Below are 21,674 nucleotides of genomic sequence, written 5' to 3' on the forward strand. Positions count from 1 at the left end.
TCCCATGTCAACCGCTGTCAACCTAGCTTTGACCACAAAAGCATCGTCAGTACATACAGTACGCGCGTTTCCATTCTGCTGCTCTTGCAAAGACTTATCTGCCACTTCGATGCTGAATGTGACAACGTCTCCCCTGCCGAAAATTTAGGAAAATATGTCCCTGCTCGCGAAGTTGGATGAGCCCGGTGTCCATGACCGAAAATTCCCCTTGTTCACGTCAAAAGCTAAGTACAGACAGACATGGAATGCCTAGGTCAGGCTTCTTGAGTTGTTGCCAGCGCGAAAAGCCGCCGCGGTAGGTCTTTGGGCACTGATGATCAAACTGGAGCACCCTGTCTGTCCGGCTGGCTGCTCCTCGAACTCAAGCCAGTCGCATTTGTCTCCGCCACTCGGGGGTTTTCAAATTTTAAGTTCAGCCTCGCTCGGGGACGAACTCGAACTGTGCATCTCCTTGTTGCCGCCGCAAGCCTTGTCCAAGGCGCACGGCGCGAGAGGAGAGTGTCGGGCGATGCTGTCGTCAGGTTTGTTTATCGACTAGTCCATTATGGTCAAGCCGGATCTTCAACAGTGCTTTCATATACGATCACCTTTTGCACCCAACATTCCCACAGTCTAGATTCAACTTCAAAACTGTTCTTGAATCACAATGAAGCCTTTACACTTGCCTCTCTCTTCATGGCTACTAGCCTTGCAGCCTACTGTGACATTTGCTTATTGGCGCATGGCTTGCGCCGTCTCACAAACCTCTAGGGCCGACCCCATCGTGGATCCAGGTACCGTGTCTGGACATGTACATAAATTTGCAGGAGGAAACAGTGGGTGGCAATCCCAAACCCTGATATCAAGGCTGACGGCTTAGACGTTAATCAAAATTCGGACTTCAATTCACTGCTGTCGTCGACATGCTCATCCTGCGAGATTCAAAGCGACAAGTCTGCTTATTGGACGCCCCAACTGTACTTTGCCCATGCAAATGGCAAGTTTGAAGAAGTTCCAAACTTCGGCATGACAGTTTATTATGTCGGTATGGCTATCCCCACGGCTGTGAGTGAACTGAAATGTACTTATGTTGTGAGCAGGACGAGGAGGGACTTCTTCGAATACGCAACCCTTTCCCCCAGGGTTTAAAATGATCTCTGGAGATTCAACAGCAAGGTCGTATGATAGTACAACCATGACATATTTGAATACACGGCCAGTGGCCGACAGGTGTGTGCTTTCCAACTATTGACCATCGCCGTGACTGACATCCTCTAGGGTAAGTTTTCGTTGTATTGATGAAGCTAACGATATTCCAGAACAACACTATATGTTTCGAACTGACTGCGTCAATGGTATGCGAGCTCAAATCAATTTCCAATCTTGCTGGGACGGCGAGAATCTCTATCTTGAAAACTCTGCACACGTCGCATATCTTTCTGGCATAGACTATGGCTCCTGCCCTCCTTCGCATCCCATCCCTATTCCTGGGTTGTTCTTCGAGTACGTGCTTTCCGCTGTCAGAACCAAATTCCACTTCTGACATTCGACAGAGTCCTCTACTTCACCAATCAGGTCGATCAATCCGGGGGTGGAGAGTTTGTCTTCTCAAATGGTGACGCTACAGGCTATTCATTTCATGCCGACTTCATCAATGGCTGGGACATGGATATACAGGATGCAGCCGTGAAGAATTGTCTGTACACTGACGATGGTGGCGTTATAAGTGCCTGCGAATATCTTGCTCCTAACCAGGACGTCAATTTTGCGCGGACCTGCCCGCAACAGCCCTCGGTATTTGACGAACAATCCCTTGGTGTCATAGACGCTTTACCCGGTTGCAATCCTATCACACATGGCCCTGAGAGCGTTGTTCAAGAGACCTGCCCTGTAGGGCAACATGCCCTGGAAGGACCATCCGCTAGCAGCCAATCTTCTACGACACTACAACCGACCACCTTGGGATCGAGCTCCGCTGCATCATCTACACCAGGATCCGTTCAGCCAGCTGTGGATAGTAGTTTGGCAGTCTCAAGTTCCAGTGCTTCTTCTGTCTCGACGTTCGCGTCCTTCAATCTATCCTCCACAAAATCATCAACTATTGCAGGGGCTTCAGGCCTGTCACCCTCGTCACAAATCCCTCCATCAAGCACACAAGATCCATCCACCTCGACAACGTCCATGGATACCACTACTTCACCATCATCAACGCCTAGTTCTGGAGTCATTGTTAACTCAACTGCGTCCGCGGCCCCGACTTTGACTTCCTTAGAAGATCCAACAGCCCCTATAACCGATGGTCCAACTGGGTCTGTCACCTCGGTACTGTATCCAGACACATCCATTACCACTGCCACATTATCAAGTCAATCCTTTGGAGACCTCAGCTCAAGCGTTTCTCCGTCGGGCCAAGTCACGTTCACAACTCTAGAGACAACCTCACCCATCAACGGAGCGCAGGAGGAGTCAATATCTACAACAACAGTTACAAGTTACACGACTATAACAGTGACCATTCCTTTCAACAGAGCCGGGAACTTTATTGCTGTAACAACCACAGCTTCTTCGGCTGTTCAGAGTGCAATTCCTGGAGCTCAATCTACAACAACTATCCTGATGACTTCAACATCGGGAGACTATTCCAGCACCGGAGTTCCACCGAATACCATCCGAACAGAAGGCAGTACAGAGTCGCTAGCTCCAACCGGGACAGCGGTCAGCACGCCCATTGCGGTCGACGAAACTGTGACTATACAAACGACAGCCACCCTCGTTAGCAGTGGCGAAATATTCACAATTACCGGACCCACGACGACCACATTTCTTTCTGATGCAGCTACGAGTATGGGAGATGACGTGGAGTCTACCACGACCATGTGGACCACTGTGACAATGTTTGTAACAGTCACACCTACAAGTACTCGCACCATCCATTACGGGACAATGTCTTCCACTGGCGCAGTGGCCCCCGCGACTACCTCTCAGGACACTACCTTTGCCACTTCCGTTGTGAGTCCAGGTGCGGGAAGCAGTGTGCTTGTCTCCTCGACAATCAGCATCGATAATGCCCTAGGCTGCTCGCTTTACTCCGAATATTCTCTGGTGGGATGCGCTTACTCGCCAGACTCCCCGACAGGAGCGGCGGCCACAGCTTTTGTCACAGTGACAGCTCCAATCGCGGAAGAGACAACATCAACAGCCCAAACAACATTGATGCTGTCGATATCATCCATCAATACAACAGTCTTCACCCTTCGAGGACGAAAAGTCACTTTAATAGGGTGAAAGGAGTGCACGGACTTGATCAGGAGGACAGAGGATATGAATTTTGCACAGCAAAGGTAAGTGGGCGTTCTCTCCATTTCTAATTTGAATTTTAGGCACCATTTTGTCACGCCAATATACTGTACACAGCACTACGGACATCCACGACCTTCGGCGCAACAACGATACCCACATGATATTCGAACAACAGCATTGCGGAGGAACTGGGAATTGGGAAACAGGTGGGAGGTTGGTTGGCCCTGCCAGCCTTTGAGGACTTGGAATTTATAGCGATGGCTGGGGCGCATGTAAAATTAATAATTAAACGCACCAACAATTTTGCCATGTGGCACATAAGATATCGGTACTTTCAATAAACATAATTATTCATGTGATGCTCATTCACCATTGGAGATAAAAATTAATCAGTCCATCCCAACCATATCACGTGTTAAAGAAAACAAGTTCTTATAGCTCAGTACCGCAAAACTGGCCTTGAAATGGTCGCGAAATTGGCCACACTTTTGTCACAGACAGCTGTCCAACATGCTGTTTCTTCAAGTTCCTGTGACGCAGTGGTTAGCGTGTCGTTCTTATATTGTATGCTAGCATCCAGTATGAATTCTTTCAAAGTAATGCGAAAGTCGCGAGTTCAAGTCTCGCCAGGAACAATAATAATTTTTGCCTCGATAAATAAATAATGCCTGTCTGTGTGTTTGTGTGAGTCTCGCATCGTTGGCAGAGTCTTTTTTGGGAGTTGGTGGGGGCTAGGAGGATTTGTCTGGTCCCAGACATTGTGCGTATATAACGAATTCTTTCTACAGGAGGGTTTAGGGTACCAGAGTTTGGTGTACCCAAAGCTTGTGCCTTCTTCATCGCTAGTGTCTGTCTCATTGACTAAGCCAATGTTTTCTAAGAGGCTAAAGTTCCACTTGTGTAATACTGTCCGTACTGCTCTATTCCTACATAGCACTCAAGCAGCTAGCACTTGCCACACGACTGTGTCTCTCGAGAGCTTCGCCGAAAAGTCTACCTCCTGCTCCAAGCAGCTGTTTCCTCTGACCGATCCCAAGAGATCCAGATAGGAAGGTTTAGAACCTGCCCTTCCTCTTCGCCCGCTCTCTCTCATAACCCTTCGCCTCGCGGCCTTCCTCGCCCTGAATCTCGGCAACAAGCCTCTTATACTTTCGTTCATATGCAGCATCTTTCTCCTTCTTTTCCCGTAGTTGCTCGCGAGCCATGAAGGAGGCGTCCTTGCGCAACTCGCGCATCGCACCCTTGCGCTCCTTCCTGTGCTCAGCCTTAAGCTTGGAGAGCTCAGCACGCTCACGATCTGGGTCGTAGTGTCGATCCGGATTGTAATTCTCAATGAACTGGGGAATTGAGGTTTTGATGGCGAGGGCTCGGTGGTTGTGTAGGAGGAGTGGGCGGCGAAAATCGATACTTGTGGCCTTTTGAGATTCTAGAGCGGCGAGTGTTGTCTTGGCCAAAGATACAGTTTGAGAAGGAAGCCGAGTTGGGCTCGAAGTGATGTGTGAAAGCGCTTGAATTAGTGGATCAAGTATTTCTGAACAAGAGCTTTTCTGCTTCCAGAGGTTGGTGGCGGCTAGGCAAAGACGGATGAAGTTGTTGAGAAGAGCAATGGCATGACTGGTAGCATCTGAGTTGCCTTGACTCATCACGAGGTCTCTGAAGGATACCTTTTGTGGACCGTCGACCATAGTTGAAGACTTTATCCGTAGGGATTTTGAAGGCAACCGGATGGGAACGTGAAGAGGCAGGCTTGCCTTGTCTTTGTCTGCCAGCGGAACTGGTGCTAGGATGAAAAGAGCATTCACGAGATATGTTATCACTTCAGGGACATATCTTTTGGCAAAGCTCTGAAACTGGAGAGCCAGGGAGCAGCAATATGCGCCCCTGCCTAGATCTTGGAGAGATTGAACCGAGCTCTGCCCAAGATAGCGAGCTAGTGTCAGCATTGACGGAGTGACCACTGAATGGAAGTGGTCCGAGGTGGGGAAAATAGTCGAGACACCTGTCAATATGATGAGATCTCCGGGGGTAAGTTGGAGGGGGCGTTCCTCCGAGAGACTGTCAAGATGTTGTCGGAACGCGGCTCCGATCGCTTGGGGGGAAGCTTTTGCCATAGAGTGGAGATGTCGCAGGAGACTGTCTAGGACAGAGAAGGGTATTTCGACGTTGGAATCGGCCAGGTATGCTACATGTTCAGTTAGAACAGCGCCGAATTTGTCCAACTTGAGCTGATTGCCCTCGGCGAGTCCCTTGTGATACAATGCTCGTATTCTCTGAACGATGGTCGGTAAATCTGTACTCTCAGTGTCCTTGGTGATTTCCAACATCTCTTGATGAGTTTGTGGGCAAGGGAATGTATAGGCAAGACTGCTGCTCCCCGACTTCTTGTCGTTGCCTTTCTGCTTGGTGTGCGGAATTGTGTCTTTGGGAAGAACTAGACCATTGATGAAGTCGTCATCGCCATCATCTTCCTGCTGGCTCTCGAAATCAGAATCGTCTGCGTCCTGTTCGCTCGCCATTTCTGCCTCCGAATCGGAAGCTATCAAGTCATCATCAAGCACAAACTCGTCCTCGTCCTCAACATCAAGTCCTCTTTTCAGAGCAGGAGCATTCTGTGGCGCGGACAGGCCAAAGGCTTGAGCGTCATCATCGTCATCCTCTTCTTGCCTTTCGATATCTTCATCAGGGCCTAGTTCTCCGTCCCGCTCGTCTTCCGAACTCTCAGCTTCACCCTTCATTCTTCGAATACGCTTCCTCTCCAATTCTTCAAGCCTAGAGGCCTCCTCTGCCGCTTTCTCCTCATCTGTCTTTGTGCGCACACTAGGTTTTGAGCGGGCATCCAACTTCAACTGCCGTAGGTTGCTTTCGTACTCTTTCTCCACTTCCTTCCTGCTCTTACCTGCAAGCATAGCCGCTCGAGCCGGGTCCATATGAGGATCGGCTGAAGGGTTGTCCGCAGGAAGAGGCTTCTTCTCTGGAGGTTTGTGACTTCGTAAAGCCTCGTAGAACGCAGACATCCCTTTGTCTAGCTCTGCTCTTATTTCATCATCGTCCGCCTTTGCAGCTTGACGTTCGGCCTTGTACATTTTAGACTTGGCAATGACCTCTTTCATCACTTCGTTCTTGGTCTTCTTCCGTTGGGGCAGGCCGTCCTCATGCTCATTGTCGTTGTCGTCAGCCTCCCCTCCATCTAGGCGGAGTCTTTTGCTAGGCCTGTCAGTGTCTTCGTCTGACGCACTGACATCGTCCTCGCTAAAATCGTCCTGGGCACCATTGCCAAATTCGAGCGATCTACCGCCATGTGTCAGAACCATTTCTTCCTCGCTATCGTCCTCGAGATTGAACATTGTAGTCTTCCTCATCTTCCTCTCGTTTTGCCGAGCGAACCTTTCAGCAGCCTTTTGTTCAGGGGTCATATTCGGATCGTCTTCGCCGAAGCGACGGTCGAGCATTCCGCCGACTTTGTTCCGGCTCTGAATCTCTTTCAAGAGGGTGTCTCGCCGCCTCTCTTCGCCCAAGCCTCGTGTAACACCAGGCCGACCGATCGACGGCTTGGATACCTTTGCACTGGCAATTTCATACTTTTCTTTCCGGGCGGGGGCTTTGACCTCGAAAGGGTTGAATCGTTCCCGGATGCCCTCGAGAGCGGCGTTTCGCTGGAGTCGTTTCCGAGCATCTTTGGAGGTGGATTTTCGCTGTTTCTTGGACTTTTGGGGGCCGAGGACACCATGATCTCGCAGAGATTGCTTCAACTGTTTCAATTGTGAGGGCGCCATGTTGAGTGTCTGCGACGGAGCCTCCAGTACGCCATGGTAAAAGTCCAAACACGGATGGGTCGATTGCCTCGAACCAAGAAAAAAGTTCCCAGCGCCAGACGCCAAGATGCCGGGGGACCTTATCGATAAGGCAGGTGCAGCGCGAGCATTGGGCATTTGCATTTGCAACTTGTTCTCTTTGGTCTTCAGGTTGGGGTTTCCAAATCTGTGGACTGTGTCCTTTTTCCTACGGCTTTCTCACGTCACGACACTCTATTCTACCGGCCCATCGCTCACTCTGTGGGCAAAAGACTCGCTTCTTCTTTATGCATATGACCCAACAACAACAACAATAACAACCCCCCCATTCCATCACTACCGTATCTTCCCATGAGCACAACCCGAACCCATTCAACCGCACAGCCAAAATGGAATACTTCTCTCTCTCCCTCCTCTTCCCCATAGCCTACTTAGGCATCCTGATCGGCAGCATGGCCACTTTCTCCCACCTATACCGACAACGGCAAGTCAATTCTAAACTACGGCTGGCTCCCTACTTTGGCCCACACACCTCACGCAACATTTACCTCTCCCTCCTACACCAGCAAGACAACCCAGACACAAAAGTTCCCGACACCATCCTGCGCGCCGCTCTTTTCGCCCGCGCCCTTGAAGACGTCCAACGCATGATGGAAGTGCGCACGCGGAAACCCGCACTAGCCACTCTCCTGCAGCGCGGCGTTGTGGGCGACGAGATCTTCCAACGCCTCACCCGTGCCGAGCAGGAACTACAGATCGAATTAAAGGATGTCATTTCGGAGGCCAACGCTCTGGCGCCAGGCTGGGGTCAAACCATTTTCCAGAGCGCCAGTGAAATGGTACAGAATAAGCTGCTGAGGGAAAGGATCGACAAGGTCAAGGTGAAGTTGGTGCCGGAGAAGGAGGCTTGGGAGGACCAGCGTGAACGGTCCAGGAGGGAGTTAGAGGGTGAAATCAGTCCTGCCCCTACAGCGCCTGCTGTTGCGGCTGCCTCCGTCGCCGCCGCTGCTCTACCTAAGACGTCGAAAGCAGTCAGCAGTGATGAAGACGGCGTGATTGTCGAGCCACCCGCCGCGGACGCAACCAGTACTCCTGCTAGTGGAGGCGGCGGTAGTAGCAGGAACAAGAAGAAAAAGGGCAAGAAGTAGACATTCTAGTCCCTACTTCTCTCTCTCTCTCCCTCTCTCCCTTCCCCCCTCTACCTATTTCCAATGTACGACTAAGAAAAGAATGAATGAAGGTTTTCTTTGGTTTTCAACTTTGCCCTGTGCTTGCTGTGACTTTGGAGAGGAGCGGATCGGGAACCAAAGTGACTACTGACAAGGGCAGAGTGAGAGTATAGCATAGCGTAGCGATGGGGTAACCGGGCGTTTTTGCATTGTCTTTTGCTCGGTGTTCTCGTTGACGAGGTGGGATGAAAGCCGAACTGGTTTGGAATTGCACCGGTCCAACGACTGCAAGGCAAGTATCAAGATGTGAGATGATTGATTAGCTTTCATTTTATACATACATACACGTAGCCCCTGAGCCATCCCGCAGGTCGTCCCCACACGGGTTGGGCATATGTTTGCAATTTTCTATTCATTCCTCTTGCTCCCACGTAAGAAACTGTATACTACACCCTAATGTCTGCCCAGTCTCGTCGTGTTAGGACTTCGGCTGGGATCGTGATATTCATTTCCTCTGCAGCCGTGGAAATCGTCTCAGCCGGGGAGTTGTTCGCCGCTAAGTTGTTTTTGCGGCTGGCATGCACCTGGTTCGAGGCCGTTGTCGCCATTGGTGTTGCCACCTCTACAGTGTCCTTATTCTCGAAGACCGTCGTACTCACTGCGGTAAGACTTCGCCTCTCCAGAACCATGCACAAAAAGGAAGTCAAGACGTCCAGGCGCAGTGCCTGCGCGACTGGGGTCTCAAATGATTCTTCGTCGCCATCATCATCTTCGTCCTCTTCTTCATCGTCCGGGTCTGTATCCTTGAGCAGGTCCGGATCCAGGTCCTGTTCGTTGATCTTCTTCTCCATGATTGCCATCACGATTTCTGTCACGGCTTTAACTGCAACTTTGAGATGCGAGCCACGCACTCGAAGAGGCCCCCTCCTTCGACGGAGCCGTGCCTGTTCGGCGGGTCCAAGGACTGAAGGGAATGATCGCGCCACCTGCATGATGATCAAGCGATTGATGTCTTCATGTGGTAGCACATCAAAAGTCTGGTGTAACCCATGCAATGCACAGAGTGTGCCCTCGAGATCGGACGTGAAACAAAAGCAGCGTATGATCTGCTCATAGAGCTCAGTAGAAAATTCTTCTCTAGCTCGCATTTCCGTCTCACGATTGAGACCGGCATGCCATTCTACCATCTCCTTGAAAAGATGTCTTGGAGAGGGGACGTTGTCGAGGTGTGCCGCTGGTGAGCCGAAATGTACTTTCGCAGTATCCCAAAGGGCCGCGTACGTCTCTAGATCTGGTTGCACTCTAGGCTTAAAAGCGGTATACGTCTTCCAAACTTCAGGTATGTCTCCTGACCGAAGTGAAGCGTACATCCAGTGGTTCATGATGAACGAGTTAGGGTTCATCTCGGCCGGTCCCATCATCGTCCTAGACAAGAAATCGGCGCTGGTAGCGTTTGAACGTCGGTTATAATACACCATCAGAATTGAAAAGGTCTCGATAGTGGCAGGAGGAGCACCACGCTGAAGGAAGGCTGGTACCTTCCGTACCTGCCCGGTCGTCTCGAGAAGTAAAGGTTTCAAAGTCTTACCACCTTCACGATTTCGATCCCTGACCATTTCGATTCGCGCCCTAACCATCGCCCAAGCCGTAGATTCGGCTTTCTCAGCAGCGGTAGGTGAACCATCACGAAGCCAAGCTGCAATGATGCCGTTGAGGTGTCGGGCGTCAGGCCGAATCCCTCGCTCATACATCAACTCCACTATTAATGCCGCTTCGTCGACTTGTCCTTCCCCTAGTAACCACTTGATCCAAGAGCCAAAGAAGAACTTGTTGTGGAAGCTTTTAGGCAAAAACGCCAACGATGCTAAACCTATCTTGCTGACTTGATCCTCACTGGCGGATTCAGTATTTCCCATCTTTTTGGACACTGTCTTGAAAACCTTCCAGGAATCAGTGGGAGATCTAGCCCTGAGCATGAACATGTCTTTGAAAACAGCCAAGGCAAGCTGCTGGCGGCCGTTTTCGAGAAGGATACTGCTGATGCGACCAAGAGTGCTCAAAGTCTCGTCTTCCGTTTCCCGAGTTTCTAAACGCTTCCGTAGTTCCAGATAGCAAGCCCACGCTCTTTCTTCAGCGTTGAGACTTCGAGTCTGGGCCCATGCTGTGATGACTGCTACTAGGGGTTCAGGATCAACCGTGCCTGTCCGGCCATAGCACTCCAGTGCAAGCCTTTGGGCTTTCTGCGGTCTCTCCAAGGCAACGTAGAGCTTAACACCGAGCATCCAGAAGTCCAATGCGACTTTCTCTTTCATTCCCATGCGGGTTTTCTGGGAATCCCATGTTTGAGCTGCCAAAGAGATATTACCACCAGTTTGGAGCGCATGGATGTATTGGAGCCACTCTTCGTCTGCCAATGACACTTCTGCTTTAGTCATGTCTTTGGCGAGCATCTGCAGATGTCGGGATCTGAAGTTGGTCTCATTGCTTTGGGTTTTCCAGAGAAAATGCCATACTTCCTCGGGGAGTATGACACCAAAGTTGGATACCTGCTGCTGGCACCTCAAATACCATTTCCAGAGTGACAGATAGGGCCGAGCGTTACCTTGCACACCCTCGGCCTCTTGCAGTGCCAGGTTAAATCTCTTAACATATACTCTATCTTTGGTAGGAATGCCCAATGTAACTTTCAACGGGCCGGTTGTTTTCTCAACGAGTTTGTCGCTTTCTGCTGCCCTGGCGATTTGATCCAATTCTTCAGGGGTGAGCAACTCTTCGTCCGCCTCCAAATGAACGCCTTCCTCTTCCAAGGCCTTCAGTATTTCTTCTCGCTCCTCGGGGGGGAAGGACTGCATGAACTCGCTGTTCGGACCAAAAGGCCCTTCACGTAGTATGGCCAATTCATCTTCCAACTCTTTCAACTCTGCCTGCACCTGCACACTCTCCGAGTCCAGCGCATCGTGAACACGTACCCTAGTCGCTTCATCGTCGCCAGACTGCTCATACTCGCTGAATTTGACGTTACCAAGTGAAGACGGGGAAGGCTTATGGAGGACTTTGCCTCGAGCAATTTGCCGATATGAGCGAATGGGCTGCAGGTGTTGGAGGCATCGCTGATGGGCAGCAAAACAAGGAGACAAACAAAATTGCTGATGCCATCGTCGAGAAAGATGGCATATGCCCCTCATAGGTCTCGATGATATTGTAGGGATAGGAAATTGCAGGTGTGCTGATTATCTTGAGAAAAAGATGGGCAACACGGAGATCAAGAGGTAAAAAAGGTTCGGGCGAGGAATCTCAGCCTCGTTGGCCGAAACGCGATATTAGTACGGCGCAGCATTTAGCCTCTTTTTGTCGCGTCTAACGCGTTAGAGTGGTTCACGACTGACGAGAAACGACCTGCTCTCGTCAACGAGACCACGGTCGAAGCTGCACGTTGATTGCACCTAGTCAACGCTCAAGATTCCATGGAGCACGAAGAAAACGAAGTCGATGACAACTCACATATTGTAAATGCTCAAGCACCACCGTACACTCTCATCTCGTACTTATGAACCATTAGGGATGCTACATTTTCAAGCCTACAGCCATACCTGAAGATGACGGCCGCCAGCCACGGAAAAGGCGCAAGATCAGCAAGCCTGCCCTACCTAATCAAGCTGAGCACGATGAGTTGCCGTGGCCAAGCCTCCATGGTGGTGAAGAATCCGAAGAGTCTGTTGATGCCCGGCGGAAACAATTCCAGAAAATATGGACACTGCATCAGACCGAGATCGACCGTGTTGTGAATAAGGTCGATGAGAGTTTCGTGGATAATGTGTTGGAATTTGTCCGAGATAAGGGCAGGAAGGCGACCCAAGGCAGGGTTAAGACCGGCTTGATCGTGTCAGGAACGACCAGGAATACAAGAAGAGATATTTTGCAAGGCTGGAAGGCAAGACAGCTGGGGGATAACCAGGAGATATTTATTGAGCTTCACCCAAGCCAGTGTCCGAATCTGCAGATTGCACTAAAGAATGTTATCAGGCTGGCGATTTCCCAACATGGAGGCTCGCTTAAGTATACGACTTTTCTCGCACAACAAAAAGCATTCATCCCCATGAACTTCGATTTGGAGCTACTCCAGCGATATATTGAGCAGCATTGTATATCACGAATCCTGCTGTCGGTGGCTGATGTGGAAACCTTCGATACTACTATTCTCTCCGAATTGATCGCTACAACCAACTCTTGGATCAACCGAGTTCCTTTCAACCTCCTGATTAATATATCGACTACGATAGAGCTCTTTGAGTCTCGACTCTCCAGATCCGTCGCGGCATTGATGGATGCAAAAGCTTTCCATTCGACTGACGACACTGCCGACCCATTGTACAGTATATACAGCGCAGTACAACACAGCCATCAAAGCAATGTCTTTCTGGGGCCCGCCGTTCTAAAAGTGATCTCAGGCCTTGCGGAAGACCAAACTACGACCGCTACAACCTTCGTACGGGCCATCAAATACGCATTCATGTCTCATTTCTTTGCGAACCCGATGTCATTGTTGTGCTCGGAATCGGGCATAGATTTGTCCCGTGACAAGGTCTTATGCCAGGCAATCCGCAACACGTCAGGATTTAGAGGGCGTTGTGAGCAGCTCGTCAAGGGTAAAAAATCTCACCGTCACCAAGCTCGGGAGTTGCTGTCGTCTGATGAGGCTCTCATAAAAGATGCCATCGAAATGCTACGGAGTAGTCAGGCAAGAATGAGGAACTCTCTCCAGGCTGTGCAGCTGCTGCATACATTGTACAGTCTTTTAGAACCCGCGTCGCTAACCCCTCTAGAATTGGAAGCGCAGCTGATCAACTCCTTGCCCAATCTGCTTGAATCAGAAATCTACCACGATATTGAGTTAAGTGTAGCTGACCTGTCGCATGAGGAAATCCACGACTTTTTAGACCGAGTCACCCAATCAGCGATCGACACATCCTTCGCAGAATTTTCAACTGAGGTGGGATGCGAAGAGAGCGTCGGTTCAAAGACGTTATCCCTAGGCGCTATCAAGGAGTCCTTGAGCAAATTTGGTGGTCCTGCGAATCCAGAATTGGATAAAGCGCATGCACTCCAGCAGCAATTCACTGTCCTCTTAACGTCATATCTGAAAACCATGCTTTCTCCTAAAACTACCGACGAATCTGCATCCACGGCTAGTGTCATGGTCACCAATCCGTTCCAGACATACCTCTCCGAAGCGGCTATCCTCAATATGCGCTCTCCATTGTCAACAATTCTGCACGCGAGACCACGCTACGCCCTCGAGCGTGCCCTAACGCGGCCCGCCGACTACCTAGGTTGTGAATGCTGTACCACCAAGCATGGCGAGATCTTCGACCGTGCAACACTGCCACCGGCGAGTCTGCTGCTGACACTACTCAATGAAGCAGGGAACGTTGTCAACGTGCAAGATTTGTGGGATGCATTTTGCGATACAGTGGTGCACACCAGTATTCCCGGTGTTGAAGGGGAGGAGAATGGCCCTGCTCCCGACAAAGATGGCGATGAACGCCGTTCCCTTACAGTCTTCTATCGCGCGCTAGCAGACCTCCGACACCTGGGCCTGGTTCGACCGAGTAAGCGCAAGCCAGGTGTCGATTGTATTGTGAGGACAGCTTGGATGGGGCTCTGAGCGAGATCTACGTACAGAAAAGGGGTTGATGGGCGACCTTCTAGAACAGATGATGATTGGCGGCTGTGAAATGACATTAACAATGAAGGGAGCCAACTTACCCGAACAGCCATGCAGACCACACGAAGACCCTTGGCTCAGTGAGAACATAACCTATACATGAGATCCTGAATCCTCCACCCGCTTCCTGCGCCATATCTCTATACTTCGCAATGGCAATGCCAATTGAATCATGTCAGGCTTCGCGTATATAACGACACTTGTGCAAGTCAATTCACCTGGAGGGTTTCCTTCCGTAGACGACACCGACGCGGGTGTAACCATGCTCCCGCTTATCCCTCCAAGCCCTTCTCATCTCCATTAGAAACAGCTGCACTTCTTCATAGGACATGCCTAATACCCTTGTGAACAGCGCCATTGACCAGCCTTCCATTCCGGCTTCGACCTCTAGCAATCTCAAGCTGCCTATCTGTTTCAGCTTCTTTCCTTGCTCCGTCTTTGCTGATGGCCATGGACCATCCGGCATCTTGAAGCGGTGTTCTTTTACGTCTTCGAAGCCGGCGTCCTTCAGCCATTGATATTGGTGATCAATTACGTTAACAGTTTTGCCCGTTCTGATGCCAGCCTCGTTAAAGAGCTCACCCCAGCGCACAAGCGGAGATTCTGGAGGGCTTGTACCATCATCGGCGTGGCAGTAGACAGAGCATTCCATCTGTTCGAAATATCCGCCGGGTTTGAGGTGGGCAAGCACTTGGCGGTAGAAAGCAGGCCAGTCACGAAGACTACCAAAGAGACCGCGGACATGTATGAAGTCGAAAGATTCTTTGGGGAACGTCCACTCATCAGCAGCGTCGTCGATCTCGAACTGGACGTTGGGAGGAACACAGTTGGGCTGTATAGGTGAAAGATCAGTACCGATGACCTGAGCGGTGGGCCACGAGTCAGCAAAATCAATTGCCCAAATTCCCGTGCCCGTGCCGATATCCAGCACTCTCTGTGGTTCGGGTGTAATGGGCGCAAGAAACAGTCTGTTATCGAGCAGCAGCAAATAGATATGGTGACCGAGGTCGAGTTGTTCGGTAGCGCTTTCGTCATTCGGACACCTATTTGATGTAAGAGCAGGGCCAGGCTGGCTAGAAATCAAGCGTACCAGTACTCGCCATCACGGAAGGCATGATAGCGTCGGCCATTCTCAAAACGGTAATTGAAAATCGACGACGTCAAGGTCGCCGTCTCGTCGCGGCTGCAGTCCCAGTATTCAGTGTGTCTAGTCAACAACCAAAAAGAAAATAAAGAGCCAGGAAAGCTTACAGGTCATCGGATCCAAGCGCAGAATCTAGATCATCACTATCATCATCGACTTCTATGTCCTACAATATTTGTCAGACACATGCCCGTGCATTCGAATCTCGATGCCCATACATTATGCGCTACCGAGGCTGCGAGCATAGCAGTATCAGCAAGACAAAGGTGGACTAGGGTAGAAGATCAATTCAGTGGCGTCGACGTCTCACGAAAGAGGAAACGAAGTATTGCGCCCCCATGCGTATATGTATACGGATGAAAAGTGCCGGTCACCGGCAAACACGATCGCTCCAGAACCCGTGCTATCAGAAGATCTCGTTCAGTAAACACACACACGTGGCACGTTGCGTGCAGGGATTCTGGTCAAAGCTTAATGCCGCCGCGGGGAGGTGGGAATATGTCCCTAGCGGTCCTGGGTGGATCTCACTCATGTACCTCCTCGTAGATACTCCGTCCTCCGTATGCATCTAGGGGAGGTTGCAACGCGTGGATTATGGCACACGGGAGCGCTGATTGGAGCATTCGTACAGAGCCACTCGTCTGTATGTATGTCTGAAGTATTGAGGCTAGGTTTGACCTTCCTCAGTCTCTAAGTCCCTCCCTAAGCTCGATGTTTCAGTAATAAGCACCTCGGAGGTTTGTCTACCCGCCCTTCCCATAAAGCATATTGACCACCACGTTACGTTGCATAAGCCCTAGAGTGATATCGGCCAGAAGTTCCCCTGGACAGTATTACGTGAACACTTCCGAGGGGAAAGCATCGCTAACCCGGCACAAACAGGCTTTGTTCCCCCGGGGGTATGCGAATGTCGCCGACCAGTACAAGACTGTCATAGCTTGATGTCTGTTGTTTCGGAGGGTGGTACGGAGGACCTCAATAGGATTCCCCTCCGCTGCTGCAGGGATGGCCTTTTTCTCACGCCAACAAGCCTAGAGCTACAATAGTTAGGACTTTGCCCTCCCGCTGCTATCTACCAACTAATTATGTACCTATCATCAAGCCAACGCTCTGCCACGGGCCTTTCCAGTCCGTGGAGCCGCCCACGCCATGCCTTCTTTACCGGGCCCATTTGATTCGCTTTCTGGCAACTGCAACCTTCATGTACAAGAGCGGACTTGCTGCATACATGTATTCCCCCCTGGCCCAGCAAGCCTGTGTCAAGCCTACGACTCGTCCGCAGAAAGCCGAGAGATATGTAATCCAGCACCATTTCTGCGAACCTGCGAGGGTCTGCATTGTGCGTTGCCTGTAAGTGCCATGGGAGATCGAGCCAGCTGTTAGTCTGGTTTCTGCCTTGTTGGCAGTTTTGATGGCGTTGGCTCCTTCCACCTTTGCTCGATAATTGAACCGCTTCTTGCCAAAGATCGTGGCCGCCACCAACAAGCCGACTTCGTCAAACATGGCCAGCTTCCAGTACATGTCACCTTTATATCTTGGTGCTCTAGGAGCCGGTGGTGTGGTCTTGTATCTTGCTTGTTTGGCCATCTATCGTCTCCATCTAAGCCCGATAGCGAAGTTTCCCGGTCCCAAACTCGCCGCTCTTACGCTATGGTACGAGTTCTACCACGACGTGGTTCGCGGCGGGCGATACTGTTTCAAAATCAACGAGCTCCACGATCAATATGGTATGTGAGAAAACCCACCACCCGCTGTGCCCATGCTGCGGACAAGATCTCTGAGTACAATGTCAAGGACCAATTATTCGGATCAACCCATACGAACTACACGTGCGCGACCCGGATTTCTATGAAGTGCTGTACAGCGGACCGGGCCAGAAGCGCGACAAATGGTGGTGGTCGGTGGAGATGTTCGGCAACAGTTCGTCGATGTTCGGAACGGTGTCTCACGACCTTCATCGGCTTCGTCGAAGTGCTTTGAACCCTTATTTCTCCAAACAAGCCATCTCCCGCATGGAGCCACTGATTCGTGGCCTGCTGGAGAAGCTGTCGGCGCGATTCGAGAAACTCAGGGTGACGGGGGAGCCGGTCGATACGCTTCAAGCATTCGCTGCATTGACGACAGACATTATCACGATGTACTCCTTCAACACTTCGTATGGCTGTGTAGATGACCCTAACTGGAAGCGTGAATGGCCCGATGCCATGGTGGAAAGCACCACCAGCGCCCATTTGAACAAACAATTCAAGTGGTTGTTTCCAGCAATGCAGGCGACGCCTGAATGGATCGTCGAAAAAGTTAACCCGGCTGTGATGAATCTGATCAATTTTCAAAAGGTTCGGTGGGAGAAACATTTTATTACCAGATCCGTACTTTAAAAGGAGAGAGAAGCCAATACGAGTACTAACAATGTGCGTGTATTCACACACAGGATCTAGCACGACAAATCAGCGACCTGATGAACGGCGACGCGCAAGGCGAGAAATCCGATACGCATCGAACCATCTTCCACGAACTGATCAACGGGGACCTCCCACCACATGAAAAGTCCTTGCCAAGGTTAGTTGACGAAGGCCAGACAATGATCGCAGCAGGACAAGAAACAACGTCGTTCTTCCTGAAGACGACGACATACCACATCGTCGCGAACCCGGCAATCCACGCGAGGCTGAAAGCCGAGCTGAAGGAAGCAATGCCCAATACCGCTGTCATCCCGCCGCTGGCACGCCTGGAGACACTCCCGTATCTGCACGCCATCGTGCAAGAAGGCCACCGCTTCTCACACGGCGTGGTCGGCCGCCTGCAGCGTATCTCGCCCGACGCCCCGATACAGTACAAAGACTGGTCCATCCCCGCCGGCACACCGGTGTCCATGTCCGCAATCCTGCAGCACCAGGACCCAGAGAGATTCCCGGATCCGCTGAAATTCAATCCTGACCGTTGGCTAGACAATTCTTCCCCAGCAGCGGAGAAGTACCTCGTCCCCTTCAGCAAAGGCACGCGGCAGTGCATGGGCATCAACTTGGCGACGGCGGAGATCTACCTGACTCTGGCGATGGTGTTCCGCCGCTTCGACGTCGAGCTGTACGAAACCACGGCGCGAGACGCCGAGATCGCGCATGACTTCTTCATTCCCCATGGCCACAAGGACTCGAAGGGAGTAAGGATTGTTTTGAGATAGATACATGTGAAAACGACAAGAACACAGAAAGGTAAGGGAGGTTAGAGGTGGACAGATGAGTGAGCGCCTGTTGTGGGATGGGGTGAAGAGGTATTAGTTAGATCGCTTTGAAAGGAATTAGTGCCCGCTCCTGACCAAACCTAGAAGGGGCCCAAGGTATCACCTTCTATGATAAAGATCTGCTCTATATATCTGAGGCTGTAAGCGAGGCTGGGAATGCCTCCCGAGGCGGATGGGATCTCCAACGAGAGGAAGAGGGAGGGAAGGCTCCAGAACCGGTGATCATGCACGAGACGGACCATGCTGCACCAATACCAATCTGCTTGCTACCCACTTACTATCTACCCAGGGATGTAGCTGGGTCAATTTCAGCCGAACCGAAGAATACAAGAAGGTAGGTAGGTGTAGAGAGGTGCTTACCTACGTACCTAGAAACAAGACATGTGCGATGTAGAGGGGGGTGGCCTACAAATCTCGAATGTCACTTGCCGCAAAACCCGAACTGCCTCAACTAGCTAGTTACTAGGATCGCTTAGAAGGAAAGAAACAAACTCCAAGAAACAAGTTCATCATCTATCAACCGTTATCATAAAGGGGTATCATGGTATTCTTCTCGTAAGACTCGTTCAAAAGAAAACCTAAACTACATTGTTGAAAAACAAATCAAAACCGCACATTGCAGGCCGGTCCGCGAACCGCAAGGTATCTCAAACAAAAAACACACACCACAAGAAAATCCCACAATGACCTGATACATATGTCGATGTATGTAACTGGACCCGAAGGCAAACCCAAAAGAAAACAACACAGAAACACCATCCCCAAATTTGCCGACCTGTACCGATGACCGGTCCATGGAATTCTGCTGTTTGCGTAAGTACTGGGTCTGGTGATAACAGGACAGTATCCTCCCATCTATGGTCAGCGACTAGCCCGACCAGGCTCTTGGAATAGAAAATCAAAATACTGTCGAGCCTTAACTCCGTTGCAAGGATAGCGTAACACGATCAGTTCCAACCGTGCTTTCAAAATCAAAGGGCGTTTTCCATTACAATCATTCGTCACATCATCATCGTCCCATCATCGTCCATACAGAAAGGGACACCTACTTTACAACGAGGACAGGCATCGTGTTCGCAAGGAACACAAGACTTGCCGAGCAAGACGTTATATGGGTCGCCACACTGACAGCAAACGACGAACTGCCCTCGAACTGGTGATGAAGTATAAGCTCGACCACGCCGAGTTGGGCGTGTCGATTGTGATTTCGTTGACAACACTTCCTGTCCCGGTTCAAGTTGTTGCGCCCATTTGGGGTTGGTGGTGATCTGATCCGGTCTCAGATCGCTGCGGCCCTTTTTGAAATTGGCCTCTGCAGTTGAGGAAGAATAATGCGATAAACTTTGTTGTTCTGTGGACATCCCACTCTGCATCGTGGAGCCCGATGCGATGGAAGATTCAGGACAGTTCCCTGGCTCTGCCATCTGCTGCTCTCCTGCTTCATCGTCATCATCGTCATCATCATCTTCAGTATTGGCAGGACTCTGCATTTGGGATTGCTCTTTCAATGCGCCTTTTGTCCTGCCATGTCCACAAAGTTCAATCCAATCACTACTGGACTCTTCTTTTTTGAAGTGATCAGCTATGTGGTCGAATCTGTGGTTGATGGCCTCTACCCCATGATATTCGTGAAAAACAATCTTATCGCAAAACCCGCACCAGAATTGACCTTGGTAATTGCGAGCAATTCTCCTGCTTTTTGCTTGCTTGGTTGCCTCGTCGGCTCGTTTCACCCCGTGTCTGTCCATTAGGTGATTGATGATATGAGTCTGATTATGGTAGAAGACTTCAAAGCATTTGTGGCATCGCCAGCACTCCTGTTGTTCATGTTGGCTTTGTTCATGTCGCTTCCAATCGTTTTTGGAGCCGAATACCTTGCTGCAACGATCGAACGTACAACCGAAAGGTTTTTTGTGACGCTGTAAATGCTTCTTCAGTCCGCTTAATCTTTTGGAGACCTTTCGACAACCTTCAAAAGTGCAGCGAAACTCCCCATCCTTCTCATGAGATGTCTTTTCAATATCGACGAGTCCACCAATGAAGCTTCTTGAAGAGCTGTCAGCGTTGGTGATGGTGTCGAGAGAAGATCGCAATGAAATTTTGAAGCGTTTCACTAGGTCGTCCTGAGACAGCGACCTCTCATTACCCACTCGTGCTTCATACTGCTTGAGGAAATGGTTAATTTCCTCTGCAATGACTTTTCCAATTGCGTCTTTGTGTGACTTAGGTTCGTCAGCAGGTGGATGAACGACGAGTCCCGGGTGCTGCGAAGTTGCTTGTATATCTCCAACCTCAGCACCCAAACCCATACTGCCCAACCAGTCATCTTGGCTCATGACAGGGTCGATAGCACTGTGCATCTCAACTGGAGATGCCATAAAATCAGTCATCATTCGATTTGGATCCAAGTTTGGATCAGGGGTGGTGTGGGGACGCTTTGATTCTCGCATTTGTGGGAGCTCTAGAAGCTGATTTCCTCTTCCCAGTAACATGGCTCGGTTGAGATTCCAAGACAGATCTGGCGTCTGTGACATTTCAACCATCTGGTTGTAGTTACCCGTCGTAGGATGGGAATTACGAATGTGTAAATGGCTGAGTTGGGACCGAGTACGTTGTATCGACGCACCTTGTGGCACTAAGGCTGTCGAATTGTTTTGAAAAGGAACAGAACGAGGTTGTTGATTAATAGTTGAGGGATCAGGACTCGAAGCCCGACGATAGTGCGCTCTTTGGAAGCGACCATTTTGAGTGGCAAGGCTGTGATCAAGAGAGCGCTGCCCTTGCGGTCGGACCTGCGAGTCGAATAGCCTTGGGTCCAAGGGAGGGTATGATACCAAGCCCAGTTGAGAGTTCTCCATTCTCTGCACATTTGGATCGACTTGCTCAGGATACTGATTTGACAAACCCGATTGGAAGTGCGCGAACCGGCTTTCCATATCACCGAAATCACCAAGCGAGGTATGACTTTGCTGATAACTGGATTCAATCTCATCATTGTGTGGTGGCAATGAAGGTGGGTTTTGGGTGTCAAACCACTCCTCAGACCTGGTAACGTTAGTGGCACATCAGAATCATACAGCCGGACTTACAATCGTAAAAGCTCAGCTTCGTTCTCAGATTTATGCATGCTCTTTAAATGCTGTTTAAAGTTGTCCAAGCGAGGCCATGTCTTGTCCGGTTTTGTACAATCTTTGGCGAAGCATTTGTAATCCTTGGACTGGCGATTGTTGATATGATGTACAGACTTGAGATGTCTATCCAAGTCATTTCGTGTTGGGAAGCCCTTTTGGCGTTGCAAACAATCAGAAAAATGGCACTTGAACCG

At 50.4% G+C, this 21,674-nt stretch overlaps 8 protein-coding genes across 8 annotated transcripts; 4 read left to right on the forward strand and 4 right to left on the reverse strand.

Moving 5' to 3' along the window:
* Window positions 1–646: 646 nt before the first annotated feature.
* Window positions 647–3,264, forward strand: A1O9_04842 (uncharacterized protein; the record flags this gene model as incomplete). The annotated part of the gene is made up of 5 exons (XM_013407130.1): window positions 647–815; window positions 860–1,024; window positions 1,077–1,209; window positions 1,258–1,482; window positions 1,533–3,264. The coding sequence occupies 5 exons, from the start codon at window positions 647–649 to the stop codon at window positions 3,262–3,264; spliced, it is 2,424 nt and encodes an 807-aa protein (XP_013262584.1).
* A 1,070-nt stretch (window positions 3,265–4,334) lies between these two features.
* On the reverse strand, window positions 4,335–7,052 carry A1O9_04844 (uncharacterized protein; the record flags this gene model as incomplete). Its single annotated transcript, XM_013407131.1, has 1 exon — window positions 4,335–7,052. One exon carries the CDS (start codon window positions 7,050–7,052, stop codon window positions 4,335–4,337), a length of 2,718 nt encoding a protein of 905 aa, XP_013262585.1.
* Window positions 7,053–7,459: 407 nt separating this feature from the next.
* Window positions 7,460–8,218, forward strand: A1O9_04845 (uncharacterized protein; the record flags this gene model as incomplete). The annotated part of the gene is made up of 1 exon (XM_013407132.1): window positions 7,460–8,218. One exon carries the CDS (start codon window positions 7,460–7,462, stop codon window positions 8,216–8,218), a length of 759 nt encoding a protein of 252 aa, XP_013262586.1.
* Window positions 8,219–8,685: 467 nt separating this feature from the next.
* A1O9_04846 (uncharacterized protein) lies at window positions 8,686–11,395 on the reverse strand (the record flags this gene model as incomplete). Its single annotated transcript, XM_013407133.1, has 2 exons — window positions 8,686–11,328; window positions 11,375–11,395. The coding sequence occupies 2 exons, from the start codon at window positions 11,393–11,395 to the stop codon at window positions 8,686–8,688; spliced, it is 2,664 nt and encodes an 887-aa protein (XP_013262587.1).
* A 308-nt stretch (window positions 11,396–11,703) lies between these two features.
* A1O9_04847 (uncharacterized protein) lies at window positions 11,704–13,904 on the forward strand (the record flags this gene model as incomplete). The annotated part of the gene is made up of 2 exons (XM_013407134.1): window positions 11,704–11,745; window positions 11,799–13,904. The coding sequence occupies 2 exons, from the start codon at window positions 11,704–11,706 to the stop codon at window positions 13,902–13,904; spliced, it is 2,148 nt and encodes a 715-aa protein (XP_013262588.1).
* Window positions 13,905–14,178: 274 nt separating this feature from the next.
* Window positions 14,179–15,203, reverse strand: A1O9_04848 (uncharacterized protein). The gene is made up of 2 exons (XM_013407135.1): window positions 15,055–15,203; window positions 14,179–15,007 (listed from the first exon to the last, which is right to left on the reverse strand). The coding sequence occupies exons 1-2, from the start codon at window positions 15,092–15,094 to the stop codon at window positions 14,496–14,498; spliced, it is 552 nt and encodes a 183-aa protein (XP_013262589.1). The 5' UTR covers window positions 15,095–15,203; the 3' UTR covers window positions 14,179–14,495.
* Window positions 15,204–16,609: 1,406 nt separating this feature from the next.
* Window positions 16,610–18,289, forward strand: A1O9_04849 (uncharacterized protein; the record flags this gene model as incomplete). Its single annotated transcript, XM_013407136.1, has 3 exons — window positions 16,610–16,835; window positions 16,903–17,444; window positions 17,540–18,289. The coding sequence occupies 3 exons, from the start codon at window positions 16,610–16,612 to the stop codon at window positions 18,287–18,289; spliced, it is 1,518 nt and encodes a 505-aa protein (XP_013262590.1).
* Window positions 18,290–19,350: 1,061 nt separating this feature from the next.
* A1O9_04850 (uncharacterized protein) lies at window positions 19,351–20,892 on the reverse strand (the record flags this gene model as incomplete). Its single annotated transcript, XM_013407137.1, has 1 exon — window positions 19,351–20,892. One exon carries the CDS (start codon window positions 20,890–20,892, stop codon window positions 19,351–19,353), a length of 1,542 nt encoding a protein of 513 aa, XP_013262591.1.
* Window positions 20,893–21,674: the final 782 nt, after the last annotated feature.

The sequence above is a fragment of the Exophiala aquamarina genome (genome assembly GCF_000709125.1).
Source record: "Exophiala aquamarina CBS 119918 chromosome Unknown aczIA-supercont1.3, whole genome shotgun sequence".
NCBI classification, from domain to species: Eukaryota; Fungi; Ascomycota; class Eurotiomycetes; order Chaetothyriales; family Herpotrichiellaceae; genus Exophiala; species Exophiala aquamarina.